At 47.0% G+C, this 14,023-nt stretch overlaps 1 protein-coding gene and 1 long non-coding RNA gene across 5 annotated transcripts in view; one reads left to right on the plus strand and one right to left on the minus strand.

Moving 5' to 3' along the window:
* The window catches only part of LOC102479132 (uncharacterized), a 27,026-nt gene continuing 13,003 nt past the window's right edge, over positions 1–14,023 (minus strand). Inside the window, exons 3-4 of one of the 4 annotated variants that reach the window (XR_336686.3) lie at positions 12,284–12,459; positions 1–838 (exon numbers count right to left, since the gene is read on the minus strand). This is a non-coding gene — a long non-coding RNA (uncharacterized LOC102479132). Of the gene's footprint in view, positions 839–2,464; positions 3,126–11,373; positions 12,460–14,023 lie in introns of those variants that run through there. The other 3 variants (XR_001369401.2, XR_003546979.1, XR_003546978.1) reach the window with 3 other exon arrangements.
* PTPN18 (protein tyrosine phosphatase non-receptor type 18) overlaps positions 11,128–14,023 on the plus strand; it is a 17,213-nt gene continuing 14,317 nt past the window's right edge. Inside the window, exon 1 of the mRNA XM_006163144.3 lies at positions 11,128–11,364. Within this exon, the coding sequence (XP_006163206.1) occupies positions 11,272–11,364 (93 nt within the window). The 5' untranslated portion in view covers positions 11,128–11,271. The remainder of the gene's footprint in view (positions 11,365–14,023) is intronic.

Genomic DNA, 14,023 nt, shown 5'->3' on the forward strand with positions numbered 1-14,023 from the left:
TTGAGCTTGTTAGATGGCCGAATGTCAGCGGGAAATCTGATAGCCCTAAAAGCAGTGCCGTATGTCTACTCTGATCCAGTGGACAGACTCCTGGGAATGTGCTTGACTCACGCTCCAACAGGTACTTAATGCCGACTGTCGTTCGTAGCAGCAAAATGAGCGGAACAGCCCAGGTGGCCATCACAAGGCTGCAGTTACATAAATCAGGACACAACACAGAGATGAACACTGAACAGCTGCTGATTTTCCTTTTTTATTTTTTTACGTGCAAAAAGCCACGCATACTAATGTATACAACTTGGTGAGTTAGGAAGTGATTTTCTACCTGTTAAACCATCCATCACAGTCTGTGCCATGAGCATGTCCACCACTTCCAGAAGTTCCCGCTTATCTTCTTTGTTTAGTGTTATTTTGCATGCAAATGTGTGTGATAAAAATACTTAATATTAGAGCTACCTTAGCAAAATTTTAAACATACAATACAGTGTCGTTAATGAGAATCCTGTGCTGTATAGCTGATCTCTAGGATGTATTCATCTTACATAAATGAAACTTTGCATCCTGACCAACTCCTCCCATTTTCCTCTCCCCAGCAACAACATGCAGTATTTGCCCTCCTGAGTCTGTCTTGTTTCACTCATTGTAATCTTCCAGGTTTGTCCACGTTGTTGCAAACGATAGGATGTCTGTCTTTTTCAAGAGTGGGTTGTGTGTATGCCACGTTATCTTTCATCTGTTCATCTCTTGGCAGACAAGCTGAATCCGTATCTTGACTGTCGCGAATAGTGCAGCAGTGAACATGGGAGTGCAGATCTCTCTGACATACTGACTTCATTTCCTTTGGAAATACATGCAAAATATATATCCAGAAATGGGATTGCTGAATCATATGATAGTTCTTTTTTTAACTTTTTGAGGAACCTCCATACTGTGTTCCATAAAGGCTGCACCAGTTTACATTTTTTTTTTTTGAGAGGTTTTCGCTAAAGGGCGCGTGCACTCGCCAGAAAGACAGAGAGACAGAAAGATAGAAAGCGAGAAATCACCACCCAGGGGGGATGGCCATGCCACAATCCCTTCTCCATTCTCCTCTCAGGATCTTGGGCATGCACGCACATGCACCCGGCGTGTTTAAGCTGCTGAGTCTGGGACTTGAACCGCGGTTGGTTACGTGGGAGTCCAGCGACATAGCCATTATGCTAACTGCTAGTCCCCCAGTTTACATTCTTACCAACAGTGTGCAAGGGTTCCCTTTTCTCCACATCCTTACCAACGCTTCTTTTTTTCTGTCTATAATAGCCATCTTAGATATGAAGTGATATTACATTGTGTTCTAAAATAAAATTTTGTTACTAATAATAAATATTAATACTAAATTTTATTTTTAGTATTAGTAATACATTTTATTTATTATTATTAATAATAAATTTTACTTATTACTATTACTATAGGGCATGTATGCTCACCAGAGAGACACAGAGAGAGCATGAGAGTCCAGCACCTTTAACCACCATGCCACCCGCCGGCCCTGCCAATAGGTATATTAAAAAATGCTCACTATCACTATCAAGGAAGTGAAAATCAAAACCACAGTGAGGGGCCAGCAGGTGGCATGGTGGTTCGGATGCTGGACTCCCACATAGCCTGACTACGGTTCGAGCCCTGGACCTGGTGGCTTGCTTTCTCACTTTCTGTCTCTCTGATCAAAACAAACAAACAAAAAAGCAAAAAAAAGTGGAAAGTAATAATAATAATAATAAAGCTAAATAAAATCATTAAAAAAATACATATAAAGATATATATATACACATACATATACACGCACACACTTGTTGGCAATTTGTATGTCTATGGAGAAATATCTGTCTGGTCCTTTGCCCATTTTTATAATCAGGTTTTTGTTTGCTTGCTGTCAATTTATATATTTTGGTGTTATTGTCCAAATGTTTGCATCTCCCACAATTCATGCTAAACCTAACCCCCAGGGTATTCAAACTTAGGTATTTAGGGGAGTGATTAGGTTATGAGGGTCCTGCTCTCACAAATGGGATTAGTGTCTGTAGCTTGTCTGCCCCTTCTACCGTGTGAGTTCACAGTGAGAAGGCATTGTCTGTGAGCCAGAAAATGGGCTCTCAATAGGCACAGAATCTGTTGGCACCTTGATCTTGGACTTCCAAGGCTTCAGAACTGTGAACAATAAATTTCTGTTGTTTATAAACTATGGCATTTTATTGAAGCAGACTGAACTAAAATAGATAGTAACTTTTTTTTTGTTTTGGAGAGATTTTTGCTATAGGGCGTGTGCGCTTGCCAGACAGACAGAGAGACATAGAGACAGAAAGCGAGAAATCACCCCCCAGGGGGGATGGTCACGCCGCAATCCATTCTCCTCCATTCCTCTCTCGGGATCTTGGGCACGCACGCACATGCTCCCGGCGTGAGTTTTAAGCCACCAGGTCCGGGACGCAAACCATGGTTGACTACGTGGGAGTCCAGCGACATAGCCATTACGCTAACTGCTGGTGCCCAAGATAGTAATTTTTTATCGTTTACATGGTTCGAGACCTTTTCTCTCCTACAGATGTGGCCATTGAGAAGGCAGATGCTAGGTGAGAAGCAGCTTGGTAAGAAACACCATGTGTGATACTCCCATGTGCAGAAGAGGGCCCTCACTTGGGCATCCACTGCATTATCTCCAGGAGGAGATACTCAACCCCTAGCTGGTGCATTGAGTATCCAGGAAAAGAGGAGACCCTTTACTGTAATGTTGCTGGGTAAACACTTCATTTGCTTGTTCACTATAGCGAGCTGCCTTCTGAGTTCTTTTATTTTTCTTTGGAGTACAGGGAGGAACACCTGGATTTTTTTCCTCCAATACTAATATTTCCTTAAAGTGTAAAAGTAACACATCTTTTTGTTGGACAACATACAGAGAGGGCTAGAGAGTGGTGCAGCAGTACAACAATGATCTTCAGGACAATCTCACAAGGAAAGATTCCTGGTTGATTTCCAGGGACCTCCCTGAGTACACCAGGCACATGCATGTCCGTGTTCGGTGCAGGCTGGAGGTTGAAGAGTGGATCACAGCGTCAAGACTCTGTTGGGGATGCTGTCTCTCCGTTTTACTAATGATAAAGTAAATAAACTTAAAAATCAAAAAGTTTACAAGGTAAAAAATTAGTCACCTTTTTCCCTTCCATCCCCAGCAATTTAGCCCTATTTTCCAAAGGTTATCACTACTGACTTCATAAAATCTGGCCAGAGTTTTTTCATTGCTCATTTAGGCTTATTTATTTATTCCTTCCATGAGAGAGGGAGAGAGACAGGCACCCCCAGTAATGTCCCCTACATGGTGATCCACCACATCTCAGCCAGGTCTGGATCGTAGTGTGTGGACCTGGCATGCCCGGGGAGGTTCCAGGACCCAAACCAGGAGCTTTCGCATCTCAGTCCAGTTGCACTACCTCCGCACCACTGCCTGGCCCTGGCCAGATATTTTCTATTCATGGTATGCACGTTTTTTGTTGACCTATAGTTTTTTTTTTTTTTTTTTTTTTTTTTTTTAAATTTAAAATGGTTTGTTTTACATGCATTGTTTATACTGCTTATTTCTTCTTCCTTAAAATTTATGAAGGCAGTTTCTATGGACTCACAAATCTTTTCTTTCAATAGCTTTAATGTCCTGACTTCAAAAGAAGTTTGGTTTGTTTTTAATGATAAGAATAATCTCATGCTCCACTCAATTTTTTAGTGTATTTATTTCTCCATGAATAGAAGGAGAGCAAGAGGACTCCCAAAATACTCAGACAAGTTAGGGTGACCTCCATCTTTTCTCTGTCTCTGGCTGTCTGTCTCTCTGGTTGGTGCGGTTTTTTTTTCTCTTTATTTTTTTTTTTTTTTTTTTTTTTTTTTTTTTTTTAAATCTGAAATGGATTGTGTTACATGCATAGTTATGAGCCTTGCTGCCTTTCCCTTAAGCAGTCACTTCAGGATGCCTCAGCTTGTGTGGGCTGCCTGTCCTCCCTGGCTGCAGAATCAGGTGGTTTCCTGTTGTTCTGCCACAAACAGTGCTTTGAGAACATCACTGAACACACCTCTGTGCATGCACATGCAAGTGTATCTGGCGAATAAATTCCCACAGGGGAATTATGTCTTCCCATGGCCACCTTCAGTAGACATGAGTGCTTTCTCCCTACATCAGCCCTGGGCATCCTCAGGTCTACCTTTGCCAAGCTCTAGGTGTGACAGGTTTCCCTGGTTGAGTTTGTGTTTAATTATCGTGGAGATTGTTCATCTTTTCAAATACTTCTGTCCATTGGCATGTACATTTTTCGTGACTTCTTTGCTCTCTCTTTAGAAACAGTTGTTCACCTCTATGTTGATTTCAGATTGATTTTGTTTGTTTCATGAGAGAGGTAGAGAGATGGGTACCCTTGACAAGATCTTGCCATGCTGTCCTCCTAGCCTCCCAGCCAGCCACAATCACAGCAAAGGCATGCCCAGTATCATGCCGTGGCACCTTTCTTACTGCTTGCACCACCATAGTTGGGTTTTATTGTTTAAATCTTTTAGTTGTGGAAAATTTCAAACATAAAAGAACAGAGAGAATGATCCGTTGAGTCTGTAGGCTGGTTTCAGTGCTGGCCGGTCTTGTTTCCTTCATAGCCCCACCCACTCCCCTTATCCACACCACCCATTTTTAATTTTTTTTAGTTTGCTATAGGGCACATGTGTTCACCAGAGAGAGAGATAGAGAGAGAGAGAGCTTATCCCCCAGGTGGAATGGCCATGCCACGATTCCTTCTCTATTCTCTTGGGATTTGGGGCATGCGTGTATATGTGCCTAGCATGTTTTTCAGGCTGCCAGGTCCAGGATGCGAACTGTGAAGTTTGCCGTGTGTGACTTAGCTGCTCCAACAACCATGCTACTGGCTGACCCTCAACAGATTATTTTGAAGCAAATTCCAGACAGCACATCAGTTCATCTAAATATTTCCATACTTATCTCTAAAAGATAAGAATTCAACAAAAATAACAATCCATTATACCTGACATTATCAATAGTTATTCCTTTATAACTTCAGATATCCAGGTAGCATTCCGTTTGCCTTGAGTACAATGTATTTGTTTGAACTAGGATCCAAATTAGGTCTATTCATTGTAAATGGTTGATGAGTCTCTTAGGTTTTGTTTTTGTTTTTTTTTTATAAAAGGCTTTATTGAGATATTCACACACCACATAATTCACCCACTTAAAGTGTGTTTTTTTTTTAAATCGTGTTTCACAGTGTTGTGCAGCCATCACCACAATCTACTTTTAGAATATTTTTGTCCTTGGCCCAGCCTCTGGCCTGGTGGTTAAAGCTGCTGGATCCCATGCATTTCAAGTCCTAGAACCAGTGGTTTGAAAAACGCTCTGGGCAGGTGTGCATGTGTGCCCAGAATCCCAAAGGGAAGGAGAAGGAATTGTCGTGTGACCATTCCTCATGGGGGTTGCTTTCTCATTTCTGCACTTTCCCTTTCTGTCTCTCCTGCAAGTGTGTTTGTCCTCTGGCAAAATTAAAACAAAACAAACCTTTTTCTCCTGCAAAAGAGAAACTGTGCCCATTACCTGTAACTCTCCGACCCCACCCCCACCCCACCCCTGCCACATTCCCAGCCCCTGGCAACCACTGCTACACTTTTGGTCTCTGTAGTCTTGTCTGTTATGGACATCATAAATGGACTCATGCAATATATCATCTTTTCAGACTGGCTTCAGCACTTAGCATAATACTTTCAAAGCTTATCCGAGTTGGGGAACCAGCAGTTAGCGTAATGGCTATGTCGCTGGACTCCCACGTAGTCGACTGCGGTTCACGTCCCGGACCCGGTGGCTTAAAACTCACGCCGGGCGCGTGTGCGTGCGTGCCCAAGATCCCGAGAGGAGAATGGAGGAGAAGGGATTGCGGCGTGACCATCCCCCCTGGGGGGTGATTTCTCGCTTTCTGTCTCTATGTCTCTCTCTGTCTGTCTGGCGAGCGCACGCGCCCTATAGCAAAAATCTCTCCAAAAAAAAAAAAAAAAAGCTTATCCGAGTGGTAGCTTATGTTAGGACATCCTTTTATTTCTGAATAATATTCCTTTGTATGTGTATACCACTTTTTTTTTTAAAGAATTATTATTACTGTTTTTTTATTTGTTGTAGAGTACATGCACTCACCAGAAAGAGAGAGAGAGAGAGAGAGATTGAGTAAACCACCAGATCTGGGACTGGAACTGTGGTTGGCCCTGTGGGAGTCCAGCACCTTAACCACCATGCTACCTGTTGGTCCCTGTATACCACATTGTATCAATTCATCCATTAGTTGATAACATTTGAGTTGTTTCCCACTTCTGGAAAATCATGAGTAATGTGGCTATGAGCATTTGTGTAGAAGTCCCAAGGCTCTTTTAATTTATAAGACTGTCTCTTTTTAAATTTTTCCTTTGTAGTGTGTTCAGTTAGGAAAGTGGTTATTTTTCTAGTAGAGTTTCTACAGTCTGGATGTTGCTGACACTGTAGTATCTATCATTTAACACTTTTATGTGCTGGTTTTTTTTTTTTTTTTCCCCTCAGAATATTTTGATTTAGAGGTTCAGTTCACTACAGGTTCAGTGTTTTGGGCAGGGTGGTGGTGTGCTCTTTCACCAGGAGATTTATAAGGTATGGGTATTATAATCTGACAGGAATTAAAGCAGAGCTTCATTGTTTAGCTCCTCCATTAATTCACGAAGGTTCATACTTGGTGCCTACTTTCCAAAATGTTATGAAATCTTTTTTGTGTTCCAGATTTTTTTTTGGAGAGGTTTTTTTTTTTTTTTTTTTTTGCTATAGGGCGCATGCGCTCGCCAGACAGAGAGAGACATAGAGACAGAAAGCGAGAAATCACCCCCCAGGGGGGATGGTCACGCCGCAATCCCTTCTCCTCCATTCTCCTCTCGGGATCTTGGGCACACACGCACACGCACCCCGCGTGAGTTTTAAGCCACCGGGTCCGGGACGTGAACCGCGATCGACTACGTGGGAGTCCAGTGACATAGCCATTACGCTAACTGCTGGTTCCCATTTTTTTTTTTTTGAGAGGTTTTTGCTATAGAGTGCATGCGCCCGTTGGAGAGACAGAGACAGACAGAACTTAAGAAATTACCCCCCAGGGGAATGGCCATGCTGCAATTCCTTCTCTGTTCTCTTGGGATTTTGGGCATGCACATATATACGCCTAGCATACGTTTTAAGTCACTGGGTCTGGGACTCGAACTGCGATCGACTACGTGAGAGTCCAGTGATTTAAGCATTATGCCATCTGCTGGTCCCTTGTGTTATAGTTTCAAACTTGTATCTGCTGACATACAGGAAAGTGATGTGTGTTTATGGGGTTAACTAGATACCTATATTTTCTTGTAAATCCTTATCTTTTCGTGAGTTTTTTTCCTCTTCTGAGGGTGTATGTACTCAGCAGAGAGAGAGGGGCAGACAGAGAAAGCACCTTCCAATGGGGCATGGTTATGCCACAGTCCCATCTCCATTTTTCTATCCTGTCAGGATTCTTGGCATGTGTGCACATACACCCAGTGTGTTTTTCAAGCTGCCAGGGCCGAGATTTGAACTGCCTGGTTGACCATGTGGAATCTGTCTCCTTTGACCAGTAGGCCATGAGACTTGTCCTTTCTTTTGAGATTTTCCAGAGCATTCTAGCTGATCATGCCCATCATTGTTCCTGACAGACACCCTCCCTCATTTTCCTTGCCACACTGCATTGGCTAGTCCTTCAGGATACCTTGGGCAGCAGCAAAAAGTGAGGTGCCCCCTGACTACAGGAATCCTTCCAGAGATGCTTACAGTTACCCAAACTTTTCTCCCCAGTGTTGTAACTATGGAGCAGAAGCTGCTGCAGATGGGCCCATGCCTGCCTTTGGTGATCCTGGGGCTGCCCTTGGTCATGATGTCATAGGCAGATTCAGGGCCCATGGAAGACCTTCAGCTGTGCAGGACCCTAGTCAGCTTCAGCTGAAAATAATGGGCGCAGTTGGCCTTTTCTAAATAAAGCACCGTGCACAGAGGAAGTGCGGCTGGGCTAAAATCAGGTGTGGAAACTGCGCACCAAGGACGCAGGCGGCCTGACCAGCACCCCTGTCAGAGGCAGGGGTGCTGCTAGCATCTCTGTTGGAGCACTAGTTTGAATGAGGCTGTTTCCTCTGAGGACACATGCTCGTGTCGGGGGCCTGCTCTGGGCAATGCAGATGCCCAGGCTCTGCCCTGGAGAGATGGAGCCAGCCCTGAGGAAAACTTGGTATGAGCATTTCTAGGATGTCACTGCTAAATGACAATAGAGAAAGGGGACTCCCCTCTGTGTCCACAATTTTATTCCTCCTTCCTGAAACAATTGCAAGGTGGCTTGCAAGGGCAGATGCCTGGCCTCCAGGACCAGTAAACAGTGCTAGGTCCTGGTTGAAGTCCAGAGACCTCCCTCAACATGCCTGGCCCATGTGTACCTGTGATCCTGGCTGAAGCTGAGGGTGGATCACAGCGTCAGGAACCTGTTAGGGATACTATCGCTCTCTTTTTCTCTTATAGGACCAGCAGTTAGCGTAATGGCTATGTCGCTGGACTCCCACGTAGTGGACCGCAGTTCACGTCCTGGACCCAGTGGCTTAAAACACACCAGGCATGTGTGCGAGCGTGCCCAAGATCCTTAGAGGAGAATGGAGGAGAAAGGATTGCAGCATGGCCATCCCTCCTGGGGGGTGATTTCTCGCTTTCTGTCTCTCTGTCTCTCTCTGTCTGTCTGGTGAATGCATGCACCCTATAGCAAAAATCTCTCCAAAAAAAAAGAGACTTTAAGAGACAAAAACAAAAACTCTGCTTCCAAAAAGACATGCATGAGAGTGGACAGCAGGACCCAGCTCTAAGTTGCTGTCTTTTCTCACTAGGGAGGGCCGGGGGCATCCTCGATTCCAAACACTGAAACTTGTAATTCCTGAGGAGAGTTTGAGGAGACTGGAACGAAAGCTCTACCAGGAGCAGTTAACTGCCAAGCTCTGGGGATGCAAGCTCCTGCTTGCAGTTGGAGAGGGCCAACGCCAGGCTGCAGACAGGCCAGTGGGACAGCTTGGCCACCCTGAAGGCTTATAGCACAGTGAAACAGTGGGAAAATTGTTTTCAAAATTCTTCTCTTTTTCGCCCTAACAGAAAAAGGAAGGCGGAGACCTATACACTCTGGATGTCAGGAGTCTCAAAGTCGCTCCCGCAAGCTTCTGGTTAAGGGCCTGCCAGGGTTTCTCCACTAGTTTCTCTTTTCCCCTTTGCAACATTAGCAGAGGCCGAGTTCCTCACAGCATTGTGCAAGCAACAAGCGTCCGGCAGCAGCTCTGTTGAGGACCCAGTGGCAAACACTGAACATGCAAGGTTTTTTCATAATGTGCTTTTTCTTGAACTTTTTCAAGCCCTTGCATATATTGTCTATGGGTTCTTTCATGTTGCCAAGGCAGAGCAGAGTAGTTTGGACAGACCTCAAAACCAAAACCACTTCTTATCTGGCCTTTTAAGAAAGAGTTTGGCTATCTCTAACATAAACACTCTGATGACTGGTAATGAATTAAATTGACAGGCTGATCCCAATACCCCTATTGATCCTTTGTCTTCAACACCTCCACTTTCCCTTTCTCAACTCAGCTGGCGCAAACTGCTCTCCACTAAGATCCCTCCGGTGACACTCTTCAAAATTGTCACCCCGGTGACAGCCAGGCAAACCAGGTTACCGGCCTGTCCTTGGCAGCCCCTAGGCACCTATCCACTCCCTCCCAACACCGTCCCCCCGGAGCCGCGGCAAGCTTCTGGTTAAGGGCCTGCCAGGTTTCTCCACTAGTTTCTCTTTTCCCCTTTGCAACATTAGCAGAGGCCGAGTTCCTCACAGCATTGTGCAAGCAACAAGCGTCCGGCAGCAGCTCTGTTGAGGACCCAGTGGCAAACACTGAACATGCAAGGTTTTTTCATAATGTGCTTTTTCTTGAACTTTTTCAAGCCCTTGCATATATTGTCTATGGGTTCTTTCATGTTGCCAAGGCAGAGCAGAGTAGTTTGGACAGACCTCAAAACCAAAACCACTTCTTATCTGGCCTTTTAAGAAAGAGTTTGGCTATCTCTAACATAAACACTCTGATGACTGGTAATGAATTAAATTGACAGGCTGATCCCAATACCCCTATTGATCCTTTGTCTTCAACACCTCCACTTTCCCTTTCTCAACTCAGCTGGCGCAAACTGCTCTCCACTAAGATCCCTCCGGTGACACTCTTCAAAATTGTCACCCCGGTGACAGCCAGGCAAACCAGGTTACCGGCCTGTCCTTGGCAGCCCCTAGGCACCTATCCACTCCCTCCAAACACCGTCCCCCAGGAGCCGCGACAGCAGAACTCCTCCAACTTCCTCCTTCCCATTTTCTGCTGGGTGTGGGTGCCGAAGAAAGCAGCTTTCAAAGCGTTGAGAGCAGCGTGTTGCATGGAAGCCAGTTGCAGTGCCTCAGACCAGTTTCTCCGCAGGTCCTCAAACTAGGACCACCTCTTAGCGATCCCAGCTTCTCCCAGCCCTTCTCCGAAAAAGAAGGAAGCTCAAGAAACGCACAAATACAGAAGCTCCCGTTACCCCTCGGTCTTTACCACAGCGCAGGTGGCTAGTGCCATTGTTTTCCGCGACCACTTCTTCCCGACCTCGGTCAGACTCTGCTGGAGCGAGTGCGGGACCCCCTCACCGGGGTTCGCCCGAAAAGAGGCAGATATCCGCGCCCTCACCGAAGGCTCTCGCGCCACCGGGTTCCGATCCCGACCCGGACGCAGCCTTGCGCCCAGGGGACCTGGCCAGGGAGGCGGGCGAGGGCGCGCGGCATCCACCTAGAAAGACTACTTGAGGTCGGCGCTGGGCGCTGAACTAGGATTGGAGAAGGGTACAAGTAGGGGGAAGTGTCAGCGGGGCTGCGCGGACTCAACCTGCGAGCGCGGCAAAAAGGGAAGCACCATCGCTGGACCTACTTCTGCGTCCCTGCCCTCGAGGAACGAGGGCTTGGAGGCCAGAGCGCCTCAGGAATGGGTTCCGGGGCTCCGAGTGCCATTGGCTGGGGGGCCCCCCGCGAGCGCTCCCATTGGTGGGAGAGGAGGGGCGGGGACTTCGCGGTGGGTTTGGGTCTCCCGCGGCGTCGACTTTCCGTGGCAGCACGGAGAGCAGCAGTGGTAGCGGACCTCACTGACCAAGACACCATGAGCCACAACCTGGACGCGGTGCGGAGCTTCCTGGAGCAGCTGAAGGCGCGAGGCGGCCGGGAGGGGGCGGTCCTCGCCGGCGAGTTCAACGTGAGTGAGAGTGTGGACCGCTGCGCCGCACGCTCAGTCCTCTGTCCGGATGGTCGGAACTCTGTCCTGTGCGCCCTGCGGCTCTGCCTCTCCGGGTGCTCAGGGACGTTTCCCCCTCTGGCTCTTTGCTTTTCTCTCCGCAACACTTTGTCGCTCTCTCGCGCTGTCTTGGTTGTCAGCCTGAGGGCGAAGTCCATAGCGGGCCAGGAGGGATACTACCTCGGGGCTGGTTTCCTGGTCGGGCTCCCGGAACAGTCTCGCGCGGGCGGGAGGGGCGTCGCAGCAGGGGAGAGCCAGCGCACACCTGCGCGGAACCACCTGGCCGCCCCTGGCGCACCGGTCACCCCGGTGGGAGCAGGGGGAGAGGAACCAGGAGGCCCTGACCTTCAAGAGTGAGGACACTGGGCCGTGGGCCGGGCGGTTTATTTGGTGGCTCTGGCCTCAGTTTCTCCTTCGGGGAAATGGGTGCATTAAGACCAAACTGTCCCAAGAATTAAGTGGTGTTGGTTAAAAAAAAAAAATCCAAAAACCACTTAGGACATCTTTGGCGCTCACTTTGTCACTACCGACAAGGAGTCTAAACGTTACCAGAGTGTAAGGCAGCCAAGGGTTGTAGGTGCTGACGGGGCGCCGGAGGCATGGCATAGACACTGCACAGATGTGTAAACTTACTGTGTGGTGACATAGATGAAATTTTGAAATATGTGATACATATTATAGATACATAAAAGTAAATGATTACAAATGACAATTTACACAATAGTCTTATTGCATAAGACCATATATAACCAACAAGTAAAAAAATCTAATTTACCACACCTGTAAAAATAGTGTAGCACATAAATAAAACGCATACTAAATGTAAACATAATTATAAGATATGAAACTATACAGACGAAATGCAAACGTGAATACCCACATGAGATAGGATGCCATGCAGGTCCGTGGATCCCGAAGGCCAGATGTGCTGAGGGCCCTCTCTACAGAAGGCTGGGTGGCGAGGGTGCCCCCTGCTGCGGAGGCCTTAACCAGGAACAAGGGAACAAGGGGGAAGTGTGGCGGGATCGCTGAATCGCTGAGCCTCCAGGTTCTGGTCTGTGTGGAATTAGTGATAGTACGCGTTACAAGGGGGTGTCCCTGAAGGCTTAAATGACTTGATGGGCAAAAGTGAAGCACTTAGGCTGCTGGCCTGCACACGATGGCGACTTGGGAGATACAACTTCTTGTCATTGTGATTATGAGTACCAGATAATGACGGCAATACGCTGTTCACTAGCCGTAACAATCTACCACTGATTAAGTGCCTTGCTACATAAGAAATAGGAGGGGACTTCAAACACTGCCCAGGGACCAGCGGGTCATATGGAGGTTAAGGTGGCTGGATCCCACATGGCCAACTCCCACGTTTGAGTCAGGCGTGACTTGTCAGCATTGAAAATCACAGAGACACATGTGCCTGCCTACCCAAAATCCCGAGGAGACTAGAGGAGAAAGGACTGGTGGTGTGGCCATGGTGGGGAGGGGATTTCTCACTTTTGCTCTCTCTCTCCCTCTCTGGTGAGTGCATGCGCCCTATAGTAAAATTTGAAAAAACACAAAATGTGTATTATTTAAAACACACACACACACGGGGACCAGCAGTTAGCGTAATGGCTATGTTGCTGGACTCACATGTAGTCGACCGCAGTTTGAGTCCTGGACCTGTGGCTTAAACTCATGCCACGTGTGTGGGGTGCATGCCCAGGATCCCAGGAGGAGAATGGAGGAGAAGGAATTTCAGTATGGCCATCCCCCCTGGGGGTGATTTCTCGCTTTCTGTCTCTCTGTCATTCTGGTGAGCGCACGTGCCCTATAGCAAAAACTTCTCCAAAAAGTAAAATAAAATAAAAAACACCAAAAAACCAGGACCAGCATTTGGCATTATGTCTATGTCGCTGGACTCCCATGTAGTAGACCATGGTATGAGTTCTGTACCTGGTGGCTTAAACTCACACTGGACATGTGCCCAAGTCCCGAGAGGAGATTAGAGAAGGGATTGCGGGTGGCCATCCCTCCTGGCGGGTGATTTCTGGCTTTCTGTCTCTCTCTGTCTTTCTGACAAGCACCCACACCCTATAGCAAAAACCTCTCAAAAAAAAAAACCCCAAAAACAAAAAAACTGGGACCAGCAGTTGGCGTAATGGCTATGTTGCTGGACTCCCATGTAGTGGACTGTGGTTTGAGTCATGGGCCCAATGGCTTAAACTCATGCCGGTAGCGTGCTCCAGATCCAAGAGGAGAATGGAAGAGAAGGGATTGAGAGGTGGCCATCCCCCCAGGGAGTGATTTCTCCCTTTCTGTCTGTCTGTCTTTCTGGCAAGTACATGCGCCCTATAGCAAAAACCTCTCAAAAATATCAACCAAACAAACAAAAAAGGAAAATGTAACCCGGGTCCAGCAGTTGGCATAGTGGCTATGTCTCTGGTCTCCCATGTAGTCGACTGCAGTTCAAGTCCCGGACCCAGTGGCTTAAACTCATGCCAGGCATGTGAGGTGCGTGCCCAGGATCCCGAGAGAAGAATGGAGAAGGGATTGTGGTGTGACCATTCCCCGCTGGGGGGTGATTTTCCGTTTTCTATCTCTCTGTCTTTCTGGCGAGCACACATGCCCTACAGCAAAA

This window comes from Tupaia chinensis, unplaced genomic scaffold (genome assembly GCF_000334495.1).
Source record: "Tupaia chinensis unplaced genomic scaffold, TupChi_1.0 Scaffold141399_1, whole genome shotgun sequence".
Lineage (NCBI taxonomy): Eukaryota > Metazoa > Chordata > Mammalia > Scandentia > Tupaiidae > Tupaia > Tupaia belangeri.